The sequence below is a fragment of the Pseudochaenichthys georgianus genome, unplaced genomic scaffold, assembly GCF_902827115.2.
Source record: "Pseudochaenichthys georgianus unplaced genomic scaffold, fPseGeo1.2 scaffold_1152_arrow_ctg1, whole genome shotgun sequence".
In the NCBI taxonomy this organism is placed as follows: domain Eukaryota; kingdom Metazoa; phylum Chordata; class Actinopteri; order Perciformes; family Channichthyidae; genus Pseudochaenichthys; species Pseudochaenichthys georgianus.
In genome coordinates, this window is record NW_027262098.1 from 10,659 (window position 1) to 30,588 (window position 19,930).

The 19,930-nt window shown below is 42.4% G+C and overlaps 1 protein-coding gene across 1 annotated transcript; it reads right to left on the bottom strand.

Moving 5' to 3' along the window:
- Window positions 1–3,569: 3,569 nt before the first annotated feature.
- On the bottom strand, window positions 3,570–4,866 carry LOC117440731 (interferon-inducible GTPase 5-like). The gene is made up of 2 exons (XM_034076957.1): window positions 4,305–4,866; window positions 3,570–4,207 (listed from the first exon to the last, which is right to left on the bottom strand). Exons 1-2 carry the CDS (start codon window positions 4,864–4,866, stop codon window positions 3,570–3,572), a joined length of 1,200 nt encoding a protein of 399 aa, XP_033932848.1.
- Between the last annotated feature and the right edge of the window lie 15,064 nt (window positions 4,867–19,930).

The window sequence follows — 19,930 nt, forward strand, 5'->3', positions numbered from 1 at the left end:
TTGGAGCATAGTCTCCTGGTGAAATGGTTACGTAAATGTGTGTCATCTGCATAGCTATGGTAACTTATTTTGTTGTTCTTCATTATCTGAGCCAGTGGTAGCATGTAGACGTTAAAGAGAAGAGGCCCCAAGATGGAGCCTTGAGGAACCCCACATGTCATATTTGTCAGATGTGTTACCTTTGGAAAAAACGTTTTTTCTGTCCTTTAAGTAGGATTCAAACCAATTTAGAACTGTTTCCGAAAGTCCCACACAGTTTTCTAGTCGGTCTAGTAATATGTTGTGGTCAACAGTGTCAAACGTTGTGAAGCTTAGCGTAAATTCTTTCAGGAAGACTCTCATTCACAATTCTCCCTCACTCACTCGCCCCCTTTCTCAATTAGCAAAAGGCGCAACTCACCCCAGCTAAACTAATCGGCTGCGTCATATTTCCCACAACCAATCAGCACACCAGGCAAAACGTTTAAATCCGCTCTTCTCTCCCGCGTCAGCATCGTTCAGGAGAATTGATGCAACCCTCCTTCACCTCCAGCTGTTCAGATCCAAGGCAGGACAGCCAGAAGAACCCTCATCACTCCGGATTTTATTTTCCCTTAGTATTCACCACCACCAGTGTCTAGACCCCGGGGGGGTTCTCTTTTTAGTCGGCTTCCCCTCCCCCCTAATTCATCACAGTATGATGGGGTCTTATCTCCAAAAACACTATTGCGCACAGCAATACAAATGTTATCAACTTCAACTAAGTCTCTCCTGATTGAAATGTAATGATGAACACTGATTGGTTTAGATTCTCTGTCACTTACAGCAGGAGAAGGTTTAATTGGCCACTTCACTGGGTGTCTAAGGGGAGGAACTCTTTAAAATGTTAACCACTACAACAGCGCACACAATGAGTTCAACTTTCCTGCAGAGTAGCAACGTTCTAAGAACATCATACGCTAAGGCATATATTTACGTAAACTGTGTGTTCAAGGCAAGGCAAGGCAAGGCAAGGCAAGTTTATTTATAGAGCACTTTTCAACGCAAGGCAATTCAAAGTGCTTTACAAAAAAAAGACATTAAGCATTAAAAAAGAAAAGCTAATCAAAGTTAGTTCAAATGAATTGTTTACGTCCGTATGCCAAAGGTTTAATATAAAGTACATTTTCTGGGTCTTTCCAGTGTGTTTTCATTATAGTATGATGGTATGTGCTTTGAACTGTCCTACATTTACTACATTACTTATCCTATTTGATTAAATAAACATGAATGTTTAAGGGATCAGGATAACCACCTTTCAAAAGAAAATGTATTTGAATGCAATCCCCTCATTGTGGGTATTATAATACTATGTAAATCATACTTATTGTATTTCTATGTCTGATAAGGGTTAACACATTTATCTGTGATTCAGAAGATCAAAAATAAATGTTGTCATGACAAATAAGTCGTTTTTTAAATATTACATTTAATCACAGAAAAAAAAGACACTGGAAGATTGAAAACTGATAATGAATATGTGTTTTCTGTATCTTCTGAATTAGAAAAATACATGATTTCCATTGTTCTATCAGAATATACCAGAACATGTTGGTCCTGTTGATTTATCAACGAAAACTGGACATGAAAATGTTATCTTTCAAAGGTGATGGGACATAAACATACTTGTGTTTATTATTAGTGTTACATCTGATTGATTGTGAGAAGGGTTTAACATGCCAACACTGTTCAACAAAATAAATGATGTGCCATGTTTCAAAGTTTGAATCTGTAGTCAGTTAATCATCCATTTCCAAAATGTACAATTCTGACAAAAAAGCTATGTTTGAACTCTTTTGTCAAGAAGAACAACAGATTCTGTTGTCATTTTAATCTACTGCCATATATGTTATGCAAAGATATATTGATTTATTGATTATAAATAACATTTATTTAAAATGTTTGAATTGCCAACGGCTGTAATGTAATGGATGAACTTTATTAGCACACAAAGACTAAACGGATGTCCTGTGATATTTCTAACACATGGAAATACATAGCAGGGACATATAAAGAATGGAATCAAGATTGCTACTTACATCTTTATTCATAATAAAATAATATAATGACAATCAACATTACAATGTTTTATTTCCACCGAATGACTGTGTGTGTAGTTCTTCCCTTTCACCACTGAGAGGCAGTGACTCCTCCCAATCATCTACAGCAGGGGGGTCAAACTCAATTTCATCGCGGGCCACATTATAATTATGGTTGCACTCAAAGGGCCGTGGTAACTTTAAGACTATATAAATAAATATACATAGATAAATATAGATAATATAAAATAATGTATAATTTTACAATATTTCCTCTGCATTGGATTATTATCGGATAGGGTAATAACTTAATAACTAACTACGTCTGAAAGCAGAAGTCTTGGGCAAATCATTGCAAGTCTCTTCATTGCGTATGTCACAAAATGAGATGCATTGTGGGACATGTGGTTTAGGGGCAACGTTCTCCTGTAAAGCGGCATGTAACATTATAATACACTTATTATATTCTTTGCAAGCTCTTGTGGGCCACATAAAATGAAGTGGCGGGCCGGATTTGGCCCCCGGGCCGTGAGTTTGACACCCCTGATCTACAGGCTGTACCAACATATCATTCATCACTGTGTACTTCCCTTCACTTGTGTGAATAACATAACATGTTTATTGAAACACAGAAACTATTACTATCTTCAATCAAGAATCACAAAGTGTAAAATAGATGACCAAACTATGTTTAGAAAAAAGTTTCAAATTAGCAATGAATCACATAAATACTTATGTTGGTTAAACATATAGGTTAACTCTCTTTCCGTATTATACATGTTTGATTTAAATCCATAAGGACTTTTCCATTAATACCAGCATTAATTAGAGAAAATAACCTCTTCTTAGAATGCCACCCTCGCCCTGGCCAGGAAGGCACAAAAGTATGACTGGCACATCCTGCACCACACCACAATAACTCCAGCACCTTCAAACAGACTCAAGTCCCGCCACCCCTACAACATAGCAGCTCAAGAGATGCTCAACTCCACCTCTGAGGACCTCTCCAGAGATGCATGGTTGGCAGCAGCTTGGAAGCAGGAGTGGGAGTCAGCCGGGCCCTCCCGAATCCACCGTTACATCTGGGACCCAGGAGATGGCACCATTGGAGGAGACGACCTACCGCGCCGGCAGTGGACCACTCTGAACCGTCTACGAACTGGGGTCGGTCGCTTTAAAACCACGATGAAGACGTGGGGCTTGGCGGACAGTGCGGCATGCGAGTGCGGTGACCCTGAGCAGACCGCTGTCCATATAATCACCATCTGCCCCTTATATAGACCACCCTCGGAAGCCAGCCTCTTCGACCTAGGACCAGAGATGCGGGCATGGCTACACGACACCGAGTTGGACATCTAACGTTATACGAAAGAAGAAGAAGCCACTGGATTGGCAGTATGATGCAATGTGTAGCTCAAATACTATATATACTACTATATATTTCAAGTCAATAAAATACAATGCAATATAGTCTGAACATAATGACATGCCATTGCTAATCCCTTTAACATATCACACTGAGGTGTGTAAGCCCAGGGCCTTTATGAATACCCTCTGAGCATCCTCAGCCAGCATGTCGAGGAAAGTACTGAGAGCTTTGTAGGTGGATGCAAAAGAGAGGGCCGCTGCTGCTGGTAATCCAAGAAATGGAACAAATCTGGACCCTTCCTCTGCTGCCATTAAAACACCGTGAAACCAAGACACACGCAGCATGTTAAGGATAACCTCACGGCTTATGTCTTTTAAAGCCAGAGGTGATTTCATCTCTGCTATTAGATCCTCCAAAGGCACACGTGTACTATCAGCAAGACTCTGCAGTGACTTCCTATCAAGGCCAAAAGTATTTTTGCACTTAACCGCATTCTTAACCAGTATGGATAGATCAACAGCGCCAGAGAGCAGAGGAACTGGTACAGCTGCTGCGACTGCAGATCCAGCAGCAAGGAACTTTATGTGTGACTGGAGAGCCTCTTTCTTCTTCTTGATGATCTGAAGGTTGACAATGGGCAAGGCTAACAGCAGAGCAGCTCTCTTGTGTGCAGGAAGCTCCCTCTCTAGGGTCTCCTGTAACTTACAGAAGTCATAGAGGTGGAGATGATGGCTGGACACCAGGACGACCTTTGGAGACTCCACATCTTCTTTTTCAAGACCTGCATCACAAAGAGAACAGACAAGGGTTAGTCGGCTCATCAAGTACTATATCTTATTTATAGCAATGTGTTATATTGCCTCTGACATAACACTTACCTTGAATGCAGTTATTCCTGATCTTTGTGAGGACATTTTCTGCGTTGAAATCACTCACAGTTTCTTCTTCGTTCCGCATGTCCTGGTCAATCTTTGAGCGAACAAAGTAGAACTTTTTCCCCATCCTCTGGATCTCCTTAGCAAGTTCCACATCATGTTGTCTGAAGCGTTCAGCTGAGATGATGACGAAGAAGTCAAACCTATCAAATTGAACCAGATTCAAATAATCTTCGGCTTGAAAATTGGGGGTGCCAACACCAGGAAGATCCCACAGTGTGACATTGGGATATTTTGGATGGGGGTATGGTTTCACCTCCACGGTGGTTTCTGTACAGCCAGTCGGGGCGGCTGCAGCACCCTTATCCTTCTTGTCTGAGCCTCTAAAGGCGTTAACAAAGGTGGATTTACCAGAGCCACATGCTCCCGTGACGCCGATGTTTAGTGGAATGTTATCCTGCTCAGCCAAACAAGCACCGATCTTTGCAGCTGCTGCGGCAGCTCCATTGGTTTCCAGCTCTAATCTAATTTGCTCTATTTGTTCCTTTTCAAATGGATCCTCCATAGCTCTCCTTGAAAAAAAACAAAACAGAATGTCATCTCATTCTTTTCATTTGGTGACCTGAGCATTTAAAAAGACATCCTGTTCAATCAAACTTACCTAAACAAGGAGTTTGATAATAACACAATTACAATATCCAAACTTTACATGTTTTCTAATAAACAATGAAAGCTTAAGAACTGTCCTAAAACCAGAGAATAGCCATTGTGAACTCAAGATTCTTAATAGGCTATAAAAAAAACTAAAAGTCAAAGCACAAAAGATAAACATGAAAGGAGTGAGCTAGGGATGTGCATCTCCATCACTGAGGCCGATGCGATGCGCATCTCGATACGTTGCCACAATACGATACATTAACGATACATTTGAAACACCAGGCGATGCGATACGATAGGATTCACCCCTGTTCAACATTATGCGATTCGATGCGATTCAACACGATGCAAAAATAATGATACTTCAATTTGGTACGACAGAGGATTTTTGTTTTATTCCTTATATGCAGCAAATCATACATTAACAAAAAAGTGCTTTACATATTTGGTGCTGCACATCCCATCATGCCGTTTATTTGTTTACCTTTAAAAGCTCTCCAGAGTACCATGTGATAACACCTCACAGTTAAACAATGTCAGGATGCATTGCTCATGATTAACAATGTGCTGATAACAGCTACCATGGAGCAATGCCATACAGCTGCCAGCCTGATGTGCTGAACACTCATCCAGAGGCGGACTCACCAGTGAGCAGAAAGCAGTGGGTTCTATGGGAACAATAAAGAATACAAACAACCTCTTTCTCAAACAGTCGTACCAAATTGAAGTATCATTATTTTTGCATTGTGTTGAATCGCATAATGTTGAACAGGGGTGAATCCTATCGTATCGCATCGCCTGGTGTTTCAAATGTATCGTTAATGTATCGTATCGTGGCAACGTATCGAGATGCGCATCGCATCGGCCTCAGTGATGGAGATGCACATCCCTAGTGTATGCAAGCCCGCATCTAGGACGGATCTATGTATCATGGCTGAAGACCTGTTGAGTGATAAAGATACCTCACACAAAGGTCTACGGATACCTGATCACTCTCCATGACCTGCGGTCAGCTATAGAGCATAAAGGACATTACACCGTCTTTCTGGAACAATCCGAAGTGTTGCCAAACGTTTGATTTGTAGGTATTTTTCGGTGCGCTGTGTTTCTCTTTCTCCTCAACTTCCGTGTGCGTTGATAACTGAGACTCTCGGCCTCCGTAGTGGCGAAGCAAATATCAAAGATCGTCTCTGCTGAGCGTTGACAAGATGAGGGGATTTGGAATCGGTTTTTTACCGATGCAAAGACGCTACGCAATCGATGCATCGCGAGTTCAACCCAAACTGTAGCCGATGTGCACTCTTTGAACGTTTATGCGGGTTCACCGATGCGAATCGGTGAATCTTAACATCTCTATGGCTGCTCTACCTGCATGTGCCATCCGACCTCTGCAGCTCATCCAGAATGCAGCGGCTCGTCTGGTCTTCAACCTTCCTGAATGTTCCACACCACTCCGCTCCTCCGCTCCCTCCACTGGCTTCCGGTAACTGCTAGAATCCACTTCAAGACCCTGGTGCTTGCGTACCATGCTGCGAATGGATCTGGCCCTTCCTCCATCCAGGACATGGTTAAACCGTGCACCCCAGCACGTGCACTCCGCTCTGCATCAGCCAGACGACTCGCTGCACCCTCGCTGCACCCTCGCTGCACCCTCGCTGCGAGGGGGACCCAAGTTCCATCAGCAGAAACACGTGGGTTTGCTGTCCTGGCTCCAAGATGGTGGAATGAGCTCCCATTGACATCAGGACCGCAGAAAGCTCACACACCTTCCAGACTGAAAACTCATCTCTTTCGACTCCACTTCGAGCGATAGAATGACTAACAAAGAACTGCTAACAGAGCACTTATATACTAACAAAGGACTGACTTATCTAAAGCCAGTTGAGTAGCACTTGAAACGATTGGCTCTTTGAAACCTGATGTTCTTTATGATTCTGTTTTCTTCAAGGTTGTGTCTTCCTGGTCGAATGTACTTATTGTAAGTCGCTTTGGATAAAAGCGTCAGCTAAATGCAATGTAATGTAATGTAATGTCTATTAGTCACACATATTGACTGTAAAGTAAACGGTTGCAACTCTAAGAGTCAGAAACAATTAATTGTATTAAACATTCATTTGAAATATATGCCTTACCGTATGATGCAGCTGCAACAAAAAGTTGAACTTCTTTGCTGCGCTGTTGTATGGGTTCACATTTAAAGAGTTCCGCCTTAGACACCCACTGAAGTGGCCAATTAAACTTTCTCCTGCAGTGAGTGACAGAGAATCTAAACCAATCAGTGTTCATCACGTTTCCTTTATTTTGCCTTGTTTAGTTAAGGCAGCTGATTTACAAGAGATGAGAGCACATTTTCTGATCATGACATGTAGTAACCTTAACACAGGTTTCACTTTATGGAGACATGCATTACGTGGAAGTGTGGCTTGTTGGAAACAAATGCCGTCTCATATTATATCCTGAAATAAAGACACTGAAAATATTTTCATCTAATCGTGAATATTCTTGTACTTTCTGTGAATGAGAAGAACAAACCTATCATTCGTTCTATCAGAAACGATGAGCAAAATATGCATGAATAATAATAAAAAAACGTTAACTAGGTGAAAAAATGTAAGATAAACTTGTTGAGAGCTAAAACTAGTCTTTGCTGCTGCCTCAAAGAGGAGCAGGGGGAGAGGGGGGAGACGGGAGAGGACGGAGAGGAGCAGGGGGAGAGGAGGGAGACAGGTGAGACTGATTCAGGAGCACAGACACACTCACAACTATAAATGAACCAAAAACAAATAAATAAACAAGTTTCAATGTTTTTTCATATTGGATATGGGATGTTATTGGTTATGGCCATGTTCTTATGTTCTTATGATTATTTAAATGTATACAGTTCTGTTTCATGTGGGTGTAGTCTCTTTATTTCCCCCTCAAAGTGAACCAGATTGATGCATTTAAGTCCAACATTTAAAAAAAAAATCTTGCCGGGGGAGCATGCCCCCGGACCCCCCTATAGGATTTGAGGTCCACCCTCACTTAAAATATGTTCACATGGATAGGTTCCTAAATAGATTTGCCCATTTGTTTAAATAGTAACCCATCTCCATATGTTCTACTTTTGCCGCCTCGACGGAGGCGTCAGCCAATCAAATCCCTTGTATGTAAATCTGACAGTACAAGCAGTAGCCAATCAAACCGCGTGTATGTTGGGAGAGCCAGACCGCAGTTATTTCCCATATGTCAACAGAAGGAGGAGAAAATGATCGTGGCGGTAGAGAATCACCCGGTACTCTATGACCAGTCCCTCTTCACATACAGGGATACAAACCGGAGGAGCCAGGCATGGGGGGGGGGCAGAGGCCGTGGGGGGAGGGTGGTAGGTCTTCGCCTGTTTGGGGAGTTTATATCCAGTGCACTTCGTTTGAATGGACAGCTAGCAGGCAGACAGTAGGCTTGTTTGAGACTAGCAAGACCTGCGCAGTTGCGATCAACGTCTTGCTAGTGCGTTGCATGATGGTTAGTCATTTTGTCCGACTTGCTCTGGAGGCTCGCCCACATGAGACTTTGAAATCTCGCGGGACAAAGACGCCCGCAGCCTTGAGAGCGAGGCGAGGCGAGTTGACGCAGTTGCTCTCCACGAGCTGCGGAAGCGAAATGCTTGATGGGAAACGGCTCGCTGGTATCTCGAGCTGAGCGCTCATTGGTGGGTTTTACCACGTGCTGCTGATGAAGCTCTCCCATTGGCTGGCAAAAGTTTGTTGTTGTTTTGTGTCAGTTTTACGAGTCGCCACATCCATTCCCATTTTTCATCATTGTTCCACAATGTTTATCATCATGACATTAATATCTATATATTTTATACTATACTGCTTACCGTTTCATACTTTATATATCTTAGCATATTCATACACACTGTTCATACTGCTCTCAGGCTGATATCTAGTGTATTAATACACACTGTTCATACTGCTCACAGGCTGATATCTAGTGTATTAATACACACTGTTCATACCGCTCTCAGGCTGATATCTAGTGTATTAATACACACTGTTCATACTGCTCTCAGGCTGATATCTAGTGTATTAATATACACTGTTCATACTGCTCTCAGGCTGATATCTAGTGTATTAATACACACTGTTCATACTGCTCACAGGCTGATATCTAGTGTATTAATACACACTGTTCATACTGCTCTCAGGCTGATATCTAGTGTATTAATATACACTGTTCATACTGCTCTCAGGCTGATATCTAGTGTATTAATACACACTGTTCATACTGCTCTACAGGCTGATATCTAGTGTATTAATACACACTGTTCATACTGCTCTCAGGCTGATATCTAGTGTATTAATACACACTGTTCATACTGCTCACAGGCTGATATCTAGTGTATTAATACACACTGTTCATACTGCTCTCAGGCTGATATCTAGTGTATTAATACACACTGTTCATACTGCTCTCAGGCTGATATCTAGTGTATTAATACACACTGTTCATACTGCTCTCAGGCTGATATCTAGTGTATTAATACACACTGTTCATACTGCTCTCAGGCTGATATCTAGTGTATTAATACACACTGTTCATACTGCTCTCAGGCTGATATCTAGTGTATTAATACACACTGTTCATACTGCTCTCAGGCTGATATCTAGTGTATTAATACACACTGTTCATACTGCTCTCAGGCTGATATCTAGTGTATTAATACACACTGTTCATACTGCTCTCAGGCTGATATCTAGTGTATTAATATACACTGTTCATACTGCTCACAGGCTGATATCTAGTGTATTAATATACACTGTTCATACTGCTCTCAGGCTGATATCTAGTGTATTAATACACACTGTTCATACTGCTCACAGGCTGATATCTAGTGTATTAATACACACTGTTCATACTGCTCTCAGGCTGATATCTAGTGTATTAATACACACTGTTCATACTGCTCACAGGCTGATATCTAGTGTATTAATACACACTGTTCATACTGCTCTCAGGCTGATATCTAGTGTATTAATACACACTGTTCATACTGCTCTCAGGCTGATATCTAGTGTATTAATACACACTGTTCATACTGCTCTCAGGCTGATATCTAGTGTATTAATACACACTGTTCATACTGCTCTCAGGCTGATATCTAGTGTATTAATACACACTGTTCATACTGCTCTCAGGCTGATATCTAGTGTATTAATACACACTGTTCATACTGCTCTCAGGCTGATATCTAGTGTATTAATACACACTGTTCATACTGCTCTCAGGCTGATATATAGTGTATTAATACACACTGTTCATACTGCTCTCAGGCTGATATCTAGTGTATTAATACACACTGTTCATACTGCTCTCAGGCTGATATCTAGTGTATTAATACACACTGTTCATACTGCTCTCAGGCTGATATCTAGTGTATTAATACACACTGTTCATACTGCTCTCAGGCTGATATCTAGTGTATTAATACACACTGTTCATACTGCTCTCAGGCTGATATCTAGTGTATTAATACACACTGTTCATACTGCTCACAGGCTGATATCTAGTGTATTCATACACACTGTTCATACTGCTCTCAGGCTGATATCTAGTGTATTAATACACACTGTTCATACTGCTCACAGGCTGATATCTGTGTATTAATACACACTGTTCATACTGCTCACAGGCTGATATCTGTGTATTAATACACACTGTTCATACTGCTCACAGGCTGATATCTAGTGTATTCATACACACTGTTCATACTGCTCTCAGGCTGATATCTAGTGTATTAATACACACTGTTCATACTGCTCTCAGGCTGATATCTAGTGTATTAATACACACTGTTCATACTGCTCTCAGGCTGATATCTAGTGTATTAATACACACTGTTCATACTGCTCTCAGGCTGATATCTAGTGTATTAATACACACTGTTCATACTGCTCACAGGCTGATATCTAGTGTATTCATACACACTGTTCATACTGCTCTCAGGCTGATATCTAGTGTATTAATACACACTGTTCATACTGCTCACAGGCTGATATCTAGTGTATTAATACACACTGTTCATACTGCTCACAGGCTGATATCTAGTGTATTAATACACACTGTTCATACTGCTCACAGGCTGATATCTAGTGTATTAATACACACTGTTCATACTGCTCTCAGGCTGATATCTAGTGTATTCATACACACTGTTCATACTGCTCACAGGCTGATATCTAGTGTATTAATACACACTGTTCATACTGCTCTCAGGCTGATATCTAGTGTATTCATACACACTGTTCATACTGCTCTCAGGCTGATATCTAGTGTATTAATACACACTGTTCATACTGCTCACAGGCTGATATCTAGTGTATTAATACACACTGTTCATACTGCTCACAGGCTGATATCTAGTGTATTAATACACACTGTTCATACTGCTCTCAGGCTGATATCTAGTGTATTAATACACACTGTTCATACTGCTCACAGGCTGATATCTAGTGTATTAATACACACTGTTCATACTGCTCTCAGGCTGATATCTAGTGTATTAATACACACTGTTCATACTGCTCACAGGCTGATATCTAGTGTATTAATACACACTGTTCATACTGCTCTCAGGCTGATATCTAGTGTATTAATACACACTGTTCATACTGCTCTCAGGCTGATATCTAGTGTATTAATACACACTGTTCATACTGCTCACAGGCTGATATCTAGTGTATTAATACACACTGTTCATACTGCTCTCAGGCTGATATCTAGTGTATTAATACACACTGTTCATACTGCTCACAGGCTGATATCTGTGTATTCATACACACTGTTCATACTGCTCTCAGGCTGATATCTAGTGTATTAATACACACTGTTCATACTGCTCTCAGGCTGATATCTAGTGTATGCATACCCCCCACTGTTTATTCATCATTCAATTCATTCTATATGTTATTCTGTAGATTGTGTACATTACTTTCCACTTCACTGCTTGCTGCACCTGGTCAGAAGTTAAACTGCATTTCGTTGTCTCAGTACCTGTAATCTGTGCAATAACAATAAAGTTGAATCTAATCTTGAGCAGGAACAAATGTATTTACTGAGTACATATCTGACATTAACGATTAAACACGTGTGCATTCTTTATAAATGCAAACCGAGTCAAGCCGACTCCGGAGGTGGCGGTATGCACCTTCAAGTTGTTTGCAAATCCGCCAAAAAACCGAGAAGAAGAAGAAGAAGAATGCAAAGAAGAAGATGAAGAAGAAGAAGCCGACTAGGAGCTGTCCGACTTCAGGCGAGCTTTTTGACACCTCCCCCGGCTGCGATCGGCTACTCTCGTCTACTTTCGAGGCGAGCCGCAATGTGTCTCAAACAAGCCTAAGAGGCTTCTCAATACTCAAATTTCCCCTCCTCGACTCCCCTCCTCGATACTTAGACCCGCCCACAGGAGATGCGAGCGGAGGACCGAGGAGGGGAACCGAGGAGAGAGGTGTTTGTAACAAGAGGAGGGGAAGCAGCAGACGTTTAAAGAAATGAGAACTCCTCTCCTCTGAGCGGTCATGTTAAAGCGACGTCCGTTCATTATTACGTGGCAACAGCTGCATCAGCTGTGAGTGTTTTGTCATATATTATAATCTCTGCTGGATCAGCTGAACATTGTTCCCCCACATATTTTATTTGAATTCATTGAGAGTGCGGTATAATGAGGCAATACCAGGCTACAGATGCGGACACACACACACACACAAATATATGTATATAAATATATGCAATTTAAAGTATGAGAGCACTCTCATAATAACGTAACACAATCAGAGACTGGATATATCCCCCCCCCCTCTCTCTGGTCGCTGAAATGGGGAATTGAAATTACGGGCCAAAAGTTGTATTTGCAAGTATTAAAAGTAAGCAGAGGACACCAAACCAACGGAGACCTGTCTGTCCGCCGCATCTGCGCACTGTACAACACACACCGACACACTGTACAACACGCACCTACACACTGTAACCTACCACACACACACACACTGTACCACACACACCTACAGCTCCTAAAGCATAATCAGGCTACAGCCGTTGTGTATTTTATTATGTGAAGCACTAAATGGTTTTAGAAAAATATCGACTCTTTGTTTGTAGATATCTACTAAACTAAAGCAAATAAAGAGAGTAGGCCTGTTATACTGAGTGATATTTATTTTACACACTGCTCTGCTTTCTGCACGGGCCTCACAGCTGTTCTCACTGTAAACATCGCGTTGCGATGAGAGCAGGTTCTAAAATAATATCCAGGGGATGCATGCAGAGCTGTCATTGGCTGAGATAAGTCCGGCCGTGCGTCACGCCTCCACCGTTCCCGGAAATGCATCCGCGGAGGAGCCGTGGAGGAACCATCAGTGTATCCTCGGTTATAGCTCCTCCAGAGAGCCTCCTCGACGCTCGATCCTCGGTCCTCGGTGTGCATTTAGAGAAATGAGACGTCCTTCAAAATGGCGCGCTGAAATTCATTTCCGGGTCACTACCGGAGGACCGAGGAGTCGAGGAGTCGAGGAGGGGAAATTTGAGTATTGAGAAGCCTCTCTAGTATTTAGCCAGCATGGATGTAGCATGAATGCTTTGCTTTGTATGTCCGGGGCGGGACATTCATGTGATTGGTTGTTGGTCGTGTTGCTCGCGTTGACTCCCCAAGCTCAAGACACGCCCACCGCCAAGCGGCAGCGCACGCCGCCGTGTGTCGGCTCCGTAATTGTCCCAGTCCGGCCCTGCTCTCCGCTGTGAGTCTCTCCGCTGATTAACACACCTGTTCGAAGTCCAATCAATCAGTGCCCATGCAGGCACACCCACATCACACTAGCTACAGAGTGTATGACAGCCTCCGGTTTTGGGCATTCACCAATGGGTAATGTTTACATGGATTTTAGGAACTTCCCCTCAATTCTATTGGCTCTAACGGTTCAAAACAGGTGTCAATCATCAAAATCTACCAAGGGGGGCCAGAGATTTGGAAAATGCACCCAACTGACCCCAGACCAGGGTTTCCGCTAGGATTTTTTCTCACCGGTCAAATGTCCGGGCAGAATTTATTTTACCGGACTAATTTGAAACTTACCGTGTGTCATATTTCAATAATAATAAGAGTTGTGTAGCAGAGTTCCCGTTAGCAGGTAATCACCGGACTATGAGCAGATATGCTTCAGTTTAAAACTCAGTTCACGTTCAGTTTATAATCGTAACAGATCGAAAAATTCAGATTCATTTTTCAACAAATTATTCCACAAACAACATTATTACATTCAAACAAACTACTTGTAGTAGATAACGTACATTATTCAGAAGTCTCTCTCTCTCTCTCTCTCTCTCTCTCTCTCAGCTCGCTAAACAGAGGGCGGGGCTTCAGGTGATCATGCAGAGCTGCGTGTCTCGGTCAGACTCAGCAGCTGATCTGATCTCTCGGGTCCGGTTACACTTCACTCGCGTTTATGTCCATATGGATCAGATCCAGCTCTCCTGATCGGCCTTCATAGAGAGCACCGATCAAACTATTAAGAGTGACGATCGGCCGATAATGACCGACGGCCGATCGATCGGAGCCTCCCTAATTATTACCAGACATTTTGACAGGTTTTGAATTTACCGGTTTTTAATAAATGTTACCAGCTAAAAACCGGTAATTACCGGCTAACGGAAACCCTGCCCCAGACGTGGGTTTCTTTTTCTAAATCTCTCTTTTTGCATAATTTCAATTGTTTTACTATTACTATCTGAATTTACTTCTTTTTTTTAAAAGATCTATACTGATTTGGACTCTTCTACATCCAGCTCACAGCTTTATCATTGCTTTGAGAAAAAAGATTATTAATTTACCCATTTTAGAAGATTTAGTCATTTGTTCTGGGAAGGTCCTTTTTTTTGTTTTTTTAACAGGGGATCCTAAAGACCAGCTGCCAGTACAGGTACTTAGGGACACAGGAGGTTCTCAGTCTGTTATTAGTGAAGGCATCTTACCTTTAACGTCCAGATCATCATGTGGATCAAGTGCTGTTGTTCAAGCTGCCCCTTTGCACAACGTTTATATTCACTAATCTCATGTCAAAGGAATCTTTAAAGTAGCTGTCCTCCCTGCCTTGGCCATTAAAGGTGTTGATTACATCCTCAGTAATGACTTGGATAGGGGCAAGGTTCGGCCACTTCCTGAGATCTTTCGTGCTTGTGTGGAGACCACACTATGTGTCAAAATGAGATGAAGTACCTGATAAAACAGTGATTTACCTTCGTCACATTTCCTTCCCCCTCTCCCCCGGAAGCACAGTGTCTCTACAGTCTCGGCCTCGGGACAACCAGCCAGCCACCCGGCCTCAACGCCGCCCATCCGGAAGCTGTCCTGTCCCGCTGCAACGCGCCGGTCCGCCTCCAGCACGACCCGGGCTCTGTCGACTCCTCGTGGGTCCGGGTCCGCCTCCTCGACCTGCAAACGCTGCTCCTCCTGCTTGTGTCTCGTCTCCTGCTGCTTGTCTCTCGTCTCCTCCTGCTTGTCTCTCGTCTCCTGCTGCTTGTCTCTCGTCTCCTCCTGCTTGTCTCTCGTCTCCTGCTGCTTGTCTCTCGTCTCCTGCTGCTTGTCTCTCGTCTCCTGCTGCCTCAACAGCCGTGGCCCCCTGGTCCGTTCCAGGCACAGCCACCCCAAGCCGCGGTTCCTCTCTTTGGTCCCTCTTCTTCCCTCTCGTAATATTCACCTCCTTACTTGGTCAAATCCCACTTCTGACACCAAATGTGACGCTGACCGTTGAGCGGCCCAGACCAAGCAAGGAGGCGGAGGCAGAACGTCTAAAAACATGGGCACAAAGTTCACAGCCTCAATCCTGCTGTTCTCCCTGTCCACATCCTGCAGCCACAAGGATCTCTCACACACACCCAGCCCCCTCAACAGACAGGGCAACAGAGCCTACATACACACACTCCAATCATCACAACAAGACACAGGTGAGGGGGGAGGAGCCACCACAGGACACCAGGTGCACACAATCATCAGCCACAGACAACATATACTGTGCAATCACGCTAATAAAGTGCCATATTACCCGGCCTGAAGCCACACCTAGTGATGGCGAGATGAAGCCTTATGAAGCCTTATGAAGCTTTCCAGCCAATTGGTTCGCAAAAGGCTTCATCTCATGAGGCTTCATCATGGGCTTCATCTGAACACAAACTCCCTGCTGGTCAAAGTGTGTAAAACAGGCAGATTGGACATCTCAACAGTGTGCTCTCTCTCATACCGAGTTCCCAATGAGTAAAGCCTTAGAATAACTCTAAACAACGAACATTAAATCATATTTTCATGTTAACAATATTGTATTTATTCCAGTTTAATGATTGTGATTGAAAAGCCTAAGGAGGCTGGTAAACATTGCAAAGAGGGATTTGTATTCCTTACTAATATTCGTAAACGTAACCATGTTGTAGCCTGATAAAGGCGGTTAAAACACATCAAAGAATACATTTATTAACTACATTATCTCATTTAGCTGTAGCTTTAATAAACAACAACAAATACGTATTGTGCAGTCGTTGAACCAGGGACCCTGCGGTCAGGAGTCAACTGCTTTCCAGCTGAGCCACAGCACACACGCTGAATCTCCCTGAACACACTAACATATGTATTCCTGTATTTATTCATGTATTTGTTTATGTTTTTATTCCTACATTTATTTATGCTTGCATCCATTTATACTTATTGACATGTTCCGACCTCTATATGAGTGAGGGTCTGAGCTCTCTTGATTCCATCGTGTCCCCGGGCCCGGGTACAGGAGGGGTAATATGTTCTTATTATACATCCATGGGTATTATGAGAGTTGTGGTTCAACGATTCAACCGATCTGAATCGCTTCGTGAAGCAGTCACGTATCGACAGGCAGCGAGGCTTCGTTTGTCATCGATGACCTCACTGGCCCAAAACCATACAAGCCTCGGTACATGCTTCACAAAAAGCTTCGTGGATTACTCCACGAAGCTGGGGATGTTGGCTTATCAGGCGCCCGCAGCTCACAGCCAAAGTGCGAGCGTGGGAGCCAGCGAGAGAGGGCGCACCGGTACCAGCGCTGTTGTTATTAGAATCTAGTGCTCGTAGCGCTAACGGATATAAGAAGTAGATGTTTCTACAACCAGGGTGGAGGAGAGCTCTCCTGTCAGACTGAGAGGCTCAGTGAGGTAAAGGACTCTCTGAGTGTTTAGATAAGTTAATTTTAGTCTAAGTTATCTCAGTGGGTCTCAAACGTTTTGACCACAAATTATGTAAACACATATTTCCAAGGCACTCCTTTATAATTATTAGGATAAATAAAAACAGGTTTGAAATCATTCCAATGTATACTATAGGACAGTAATCCAAAAATATCGTTTAAAGTTGGAGAGATACAAAAATATGCATAAATAAATAAATTAAGTAAAATAAGTTAACTAGGTCAAATAAGATATGAATGAACAACACAAATCAAATAAGCTACATTTATTTGTTATTGGCTATGGTAGATTATTGGTTATGTTCATATACTTATTTGATTATTAAAATGTAAACCGATCTTTTTCATATGGGTGTTTTAGAGTTCCCCTAGATCAGGTCTCTAGTAATTGTGTGCTCAAAGTGCACCAGATTGAAGCTTTTACTTTAAAATGTTCAAAACAAATCTTCCCGGGGGGGCATACCCCCGGACCCCCCTAGAGGATGTGACCACCCTCCAATTCAAATATGTTCATACAATAATGAATACATTTGAAGCTATTTTGAAGTATATGAACTATGTCAATAAGTTTCTGTTTTTGTAGTGTATTTGCCTTTTGTAGAGATTTTTCATTTATTCTTTATATATAAAATCTCGCCTAGGGCAGCAAATTGGCTAGAACCGGCCCTGGTACTAGACCTCAAGAGCCTTTCTTGTGCTGACACATAGAAACAAATTGGCGGGGCGCACTTCGCACGTGCACACACCAAAAAATTCCACGCGCTCCACGCTCACATTATGCTGGGCCCACGTGCCTTAGCACCGCTGCTATGACTCCATCCTGGGGAAACACGGTACACACAATGGTTAATGGGGCACAGGTGAAAACAATCAAGAACAGGAGACCACAATCAAGCTGGCAGGTGACACACAACGACAGGAAGTGTAGACACCTGAAAAGAGAGGACAGAGCCAACATCGAAATAAAATGCAAGGCCACAAGAATAAACACAAAACAATAAACTAATAGAACTCTAACGCTGAAACCTTACACCGTCCAAAGAATATGTTGTACTTATAGTGAAAACTAACCTTGGATGATGGTAAGGTAGACTAAAAGCCTTAGGAATCCAAAGTACAACATATCATAAGTACCCTGTATCAAGATTGATGCAAAACAAGTGAAATCTGACCGTTATAGAGATATCTAGCAAAAACAAAACACTTCCGGGGTGATTTGGGTGGATTTTCCATATCTCTGGCCCCCCTTTGTCGATTTTGGTGATTGACATCTCTTTCTGACCGTTAGAGCCAATAGAATCGAAGGGGGATTTCCCCACACACACAAATTGGTCAAACAAAAAAGTGGGGGCTTCGTGCACACAGTTTTGCATCAGAGTGAAGCTATCTCTAGCTCTGAAATCTGGAAACGGAAAAGCAGGTTTATTGCTCATGGATTATCAGAAATCATTCAAAGTGACACAGACACATTGGATTAACTTCAGCATCGTTTTTATCGTTTTAATGCCATTGAAGGCCACTTTCGACCAGACAACGACACAGGTGAGCCATGTTAGCATTTTTAGCTACCTAGTGCCACATGTTTTGATGTCTGTTTTTGTTTAAAAAGTCGCGAGTTCGTATCATTGAGTGATAATGTCTGTACCCATCGATTCTGTGTCATCTCACGATCAGATCGATGGGTTGGATGTGCAGAATGGATACATAATAAGGTTTTATGAGTGAGTTTCGGTGCAGTAGATCTGTTAGCATTTTCCGCTCGTTGCTAATTCAGAGGCTCAGCGTTAGCATTGTGGTTTTTTTTTTTTTAAATAAAAAATAATGATCAGTTAGATGAGTTTCTTCCCGTTACATGGATATAAAACATTCATAGTTTATTAAATGAACATGCCCTCAGACACTGCTTCCTGCAAGATGTTGCGGGAGGGCCCCGGAACCGGGGTCTCTCGGGCTTAACGGGTTAAGTATGTATTTTTGAAGTTGTATAGGTAATAATACTTTGACCCTTTGCTGTTAATATGGGGTTAAAAGAGTAATCTTTGCTATTTAAAAAAAATAATAATAATTCCCTTCTCCCCCTTCCTTTTTTTTCTTCCTCCACCCATGCTGTCCCTCCCATCCTGCTGCAGTCATCTTTTCAGATAATCTAGTTCCTTTCTCGCAGTAAGGATAAGAATAATTGACACACCCTACTGTATACTCCTAACAAAGGTTTTTGAGATAACAGGCTTTTGTCACCTCAGGGTTGTTCTCACACACAGTGTTTGTTTTTAAGTTTAACTTAGTTACAATAGCATGTAAAGCAGGCAGCTATAGGGGGTAGAGGAAGTATTTTCTCTCAATAAAACAGATAAGATTCTGTAGCAATGAAGTGTAAAGTGAAGCGTGCAGACCTGAACATGACAGAGAACGGTAAGGGGGGGGGGGGTAATAAGTCCCAGGTTAACCCTTTACTCTTATCAATGTTTTTGAGATAACAGTGTCTCCCACACACAAAACACATGCAAGACACAAACACACACACACACACACACACACACACACACACACACACACACACACACACACACACACACACACACACACACACACACCACACACACACACACACACACACACACACACACACACACACACACACACACACACACACACACACACACACACACACACACACACACACAAACTGTGACTCTAAATGGCAGTTTGTGATTTTAAGGCAGTGAAACTATGGCT